The 5,160-nt window shown below is 36.0% G+C and overlaps 1 protein-coding gene across 1 annotated transcript in view; it reads right to left on the bottom strand.

The window, feature by feature from the left end:
* LOC107081994 (dipeptidyl peptidase 4-like) overlaps window positions 1-4,885 on the bottom strand; it is a 17,356-nt gene extending 12,471 nt beyond the window's left edge. Inside the window, exons 1-8 of the mRNA XM_015370398.1 lie at window positions 4,561-4,885; window positions 4,323-4,407; window positions 2,660-2,749; window positions 2,447-2,541; window positions 2,278-2,352; window positions 2,136-2,188; window positions 644-716; window positions 327-447 (exon numbers count right to left, since the gene is read on the bottom strand). Of these exons, the coding sequence (XP_015225884.1) occupies window positions 327-447; window positions 644-716; window positions 2,136-2,188; window positions 2,278-2,352; window positions 2,447-2,541; window positions 2,660-2,749; window positions 4,323-4,407; window positions 4,561-4,563 (595 nt within the window). The 5' untranslated portion in view covers window positions 4,564-4,885. The remainder of the gene's footprint in view (window positions 1-326; window positions 448-643; window positions 717-2,135; window positions 2,189-2,277; window positions 2,353-2,446; window positions 2,542-2,659; window positions 2,750-4,322; window positions 4,408-4,560) is intronic.
* Window positions 4,886-5,160: the final 275 nt, after the last annotated feature.

The following is a 5,160-nucleotide window of genomic DNA, read 5'->3' as shown; positions in this document are numbered from 1 at the left end:
ACTGTTGTCTTTATCTTTTTAATGTTATGATTTTTTATTGCAGATATGAAATAGAAATCTTCCTCTTGTGCCTAATGATAATGTTTATCATCATATTGCTAAGTCAGACTCATCTTTATTACAGTATAATATTACATTTTTCACCAACATTTTGTTAGTCGTAAAATGTGCAATTAGTCTGCAATTAGTTGAACTTGTGGAGTTAAAACAATCAAGGGTCAGGTTGACCCATGTTGAACCCAGGATTGGGATAGTAAAACAAAAGAAATTTGGTGGCTTTTGACTTAGAACTTTTTTTCATGCATATTAACACCAAGTTTACTTACCCTCATAAACCCAGTCAGGGATGCCATTGAGAATCTCATTCTTTTTCCCGTTATGTGTCAGTTGTACTGGCTGAGCAGTCACATTAGAGTTTAAAAAGATGTTGAAGTCTGAGACGTAGGCCTGCAGAGTAGAAGAGAGTAGAATCTATAAATTATTTTTGTAAAGGTTTCTGCAAAAGGTTTAGTTCAAAATTTGAATGAATGGACTATAAGCAGATTTTTACACACAGTAAAAAATATTGCCATATTTTCAAATCATTATATATCACTGTTTTTAATTAAGGTTATATCTTAAAGAACAAAGACTGTAGGCTCACATATTGGTTCCCTTTTGGTGCAAAGGTAAAGTACTGCAACACACGTGGAAGGCTCACTGGTGTTACAAATGTTCTGAAAAGAAATAAAAACACATTTAGAAAAATAATTGTTATTGCATGGAGCTTAAAGTAACCCAGAAGGTATAAAGTTGCAATATACACAACAAAAAGAAAGAAAAACCTAAATACAAAAAAGCTAAATACATCTAGGATTTTTTTGTCAAGTGAATGACAAGATAGGAGAGAAACACAAATAAAGCTAGATTAAAAGTTGTCTCAAAAGAAGTTAGCATTTTTAGGAAATTCAAGTGTTTTAGTGCAGGCACTACAACCACTCATATACAAAGGCATGATTGTATTTTTCTTCCACACAACTAATATTTGAGGTATTAATAACATACAGTAAATGCACTAGTCAAAAATTGTGGATTCAGAAAACATGTGGCATAACAAATTGGTAGTGTGCATACGATTTTAATAAAATGTTTTTATAATTTGATGTACTTCTAGGTATTGTTGTTTTTTACTTGACACTAAAAAACTTCATTTCAGCAATTCAAGAAATTTTGGTCATAATCCAGATTATAATCAGGATGGGGGCATTTTTTTTTTTTTTTTTTGGGATTCTTTAATATTATTTGGGGAAACAAGCAGTTCCACCCTTAACCAGAGAGAAGCAGTAGTGAGAAGAGACAACTTCAGCGTCAGACTCAAAAAAGTCCAGAAGTGTTATACTGAGGACAAAACTTTCTACTATCTGAAGGAAAGGTGAGCCATGCCTCGCTCTAAGATCTGCTGATCAAACAAGAAAGAAGAGTAAATAAAGAAGGTGAGAGCAGGACAAACACCAGAGGCTGCAGGCACACGTGCCTTATTCATAAACTTTTAAATAAGCTCTTCATGCCAAAGAACAATTCATTAAAATCCGGTAATGATCCACATCATGTGTGAGTTGTAGCTATAGGTGTTTGCTGCTTTGGAGGTCTGCGCTCTAAGTGTGCTTTTATAGTCTTTATAATAGTTTTACCCATTCATCATTTTGTGTACTCTGTTTAGTGATTCTTTTACTGTTTTTTTAACCTATGCAAATGACTATAATGTTTGTCACTGAAAAATACATTTTAAAGATTATTACTCATTGATGGATAGTGTCAAAGTTAAAGTCTTTGCACAATTCCTAGTGGAAGTCGGGCTGCTCCTCTCAGTGACTTGTGCTACCATGTGGTGTCTGTTTGACTGCTCTGCAAAATACTGAAGTGGGTCTCAAATATCAAAGACAAGGCAATATAAATCTCAGGTTTTTGCTATTTAAAAGAGATCAAACTTTCTCCCTTTATGTACAACCGAACATTTTTTCCTTTCTCTTGAGTTTTTTATATTCTATGTTTCTCCTCTATTCTTGTAGGTTTTGTTGCCTATATTAAAACCCTCAAATGGATCCCTAGGCAATTTTTTTTACACAGCTGCAAGTCACAAAGCAATGTCTACTTACGATTTCTCCATGTCATAGAAGGAATATGAAGCAGAGTAGGAATGTCTAAATTTCTGTAGAATTTTAAAACAGAAAATGTTTTATACTTGTAAATCTGATATGGCAAACATACAGCATAAAACATCCATTGGGGGCTGCTTACCTTAGTGTAATTGCTTTCGAAGGCAATGTATTTATGATCCCCTGACAGCCAGTAGTCAGTGGCATCCACTTTGGCCTGAAGTTAAAATAGGTATAATAGCTTTAATATTAGCAATGGATTAAAAATCTTTTTGGTAAAATTGATATTTAAGAATGAGTTGCTGCATTACAAATGTTGAATTGCTCAAATACAGGGACTTGTTCTTGGTTTCAGCACTGTAGAGATAAACATTCCCATCTCTTTCTTTATGCACATACTCCGTATCTGCAGCGTTAAGAGAAGGAAAAAAAATAAAAAAATTAACCAAAAAACCTGCAAAGTTTTGTGGAATAATGGAACCAGCATGACAAGAGAGACAATTCATCAAACAGTATTACTGTACCTGATAGCCAGTACAAATTGTAGGATTTCTTTCTGATGGTGTCATTAAAGTAATCCTGAAGAGTGAATGGTCTTTTGGGGGCCCCCGGTCCTGGACAGAGAACATGCACAAGTTCTTTTAAACCAAAATCTGATGTTTATGGTGTTAAAAATGTAACCCTATTGTTCACCTCACTGGTGTTTGAGGCTCCACCTGGCTTAGCTCGACAACACGAAGTTTCCAAACATTTTCATTTCTGCTTTTTCAGTACCAATACCAAGGTTTCTCAGCTTTACACATCTCTGATCATACCCACTTCCTGAGCACAGCCAAATATAAACATTTATTTTATAATAGAGCAAAGACTATTCTTTACAAGTTTAACATTTTCATGCAACTAAATTTTGATTCTTCACAGATTCATCTTAAATAATAATCAATTATGCATGATTTTATTTTAAGTTGGAGCCCTCTTCTAGAGTCTTCTGCTTCTGCAATGGAACTGTTGATGTTCTTTGCAGAAAGAGGTTACAGGAGGCAGTTTCTGTCATAATTTAAGAGCTCACTTTTTTAATTTAAGAGCAGAATCTTGATGTGCTTACGGTCAAAACTTCTGCTTAAACTTTTGAGTGCAAACGTGTAATGTTTGCACTAAAAACATGAATCAACTTTAAATATATTAAATATTGCAAAGGTACTTTGTCTTCTGGCTTGTTCCTTTTGCTCTGTGCACAGATCCATAATGTCCTTTTGCAACTTACTCTTCACTGCTTGTGGATTCTTTTTGCTTGTATACAGGTTGGACTGGTATCATCACAAATCAACCATTCCAGCTGATGGAATGGCAGTGTGCAGCTGGCAAGGTTATAATCTTTGCTGGTGTGCTCTTGTTTTCACTTAGCCTTGCCAGACAGACTAACTGGAAAGGAGCTGACAGAGCCCAGTTTCAAAGGTTGGAAAAGGACTGGACTAACAGAGACAGTGGTAACAGATTAGAACCAGTCAGATACCTATGGATGTTAAGCAAAAACATTTTTAAAAAAGTAAACCTCTTATAGCAGCCAGTTGAAAGTTTAAAGATCCATATAGCTCATTACTCACATATTATAGAGCATATGGCTACAATTCTGACTGTTGTGGTTACAGAAAAAAGCTGTTAGATTATGTATAATTCTTGCACAAGCATAAACTACCATCTTCCACAATGTAATTGGGTTGATCTGTTTTAGACTGGAGAGTTTGAGCCTTTCTATTTTTTTGTATCCATGTACATTAAAAAGAAAGCAGAAGTTTTAAGTGCAAGCATTATACTGTAAGACTGGTCTTACTTTGAAAATGTATGTTCTTGGATTTTTCTTCCTATAAAAGGGGCCCTAAATCAAATTTCCCTAAGGCCCCATACAACAGTGGAACTGCTATGGACATTGTGCATCACATTCTTACCCTGAATAAAAAAGAACTGGATTTTTTTTTTTTTTTTTTTAAAGATTTATTTGAGTATCTTAGATCCCAAAAAATGCCAGAGTTCTTGTGTTCACTCTGGAACAGTTTCTCATTTCACAGTGGAATAATTTAACCCCTAAAGTGCCTATAGAAGGAGGGGAAAGGGTCTGTCACCCTGGCAAATGGATTAAGTCTTAATGCATCCCAGAAACAGACAGGACATTTCAGAATCAGAACTTACTGCTGTAATAAACTGCTAGTATTGTTATTAACGTGATGACGACAGCCGCCCCTATCACTCCCAACTTCAGCCTGTTACTGCAGCCCTGAAAGAAAGAAAGGGGGAAAAAAAGGCAAGCTGACGCTGCAGTATCCTTTTTTGGAGCTTTCTTATTATTTACATCTCACACTCAATAACAACACTCCTTTGATATATTCTTTTTTACAGATCTAGCGTGGGGTTTAAATGGTTTACTGACCATGATGGAGATGAAGTTGCCGCTTTGCGCTGCGCGTAATGTTCCTCAGAAGTCGCGGTTTGCAGTCTCACCTCGGACACGCAGCCTGCTCAGCATACTCTCCCTCGCAGAACTACCGCCAACACTGAATTATAATTCAATTACATGAAGCTGAGCTCCGAAGATTCCTATCCTTGCCTGGGCATACCTAGAGGCAGCCCTGACGCATCCGCACACTGCGCTAGAAAGCTGCTTGGAGTCCGGAGGACAACTTTCCAGGAGCGCACAACTTTATGCAGCCGCTGGTTAAAGGAAGTGGCTTCTTCCTTACCCAGAGCGCAACTGGCGCGGTAAAGCAGGAAAAGCCGGCTCTGTCTCCAAAGTTATTTACCTAGAGGTACAATTACAAAATATTAATACCCACTTTGTCACCTTAAAACATCCACATTAACTTTATATGATGTTATTGTGTATGGTAATTCAAGACAGTTTTCAAAGTAAAATGTAGAGAACATATGTGAGAATTAATTTAATGTCTTTTTTATTTATTTAGATGTACTTCTTTTATCCATTCTCACGTTAATAGCAATTATGTTCCAGTTCCAAGTATTTCGAAGCTTC

This window comes from Cyprinodon variegatus, unplaced genomic scaffold (genome assembly GCF_000732505.1).
Source record: "Cyprinodon variegatus isolate N-32 unplaced genomic scaffold, C_variegatus-1.0 Scaffold46, whole genome shotgun sequence".
Taxonomy (NCBI): Eukaryota; Metazoa; Chordata; class Actinopteri; order Cyprinodontiformes; family Cyprinodontidae; genus Cyprinodon; species Cyprinodon variegatus.
This window is presented reverse-complemented; position numbering and strand designations above follow the sequence as displayed.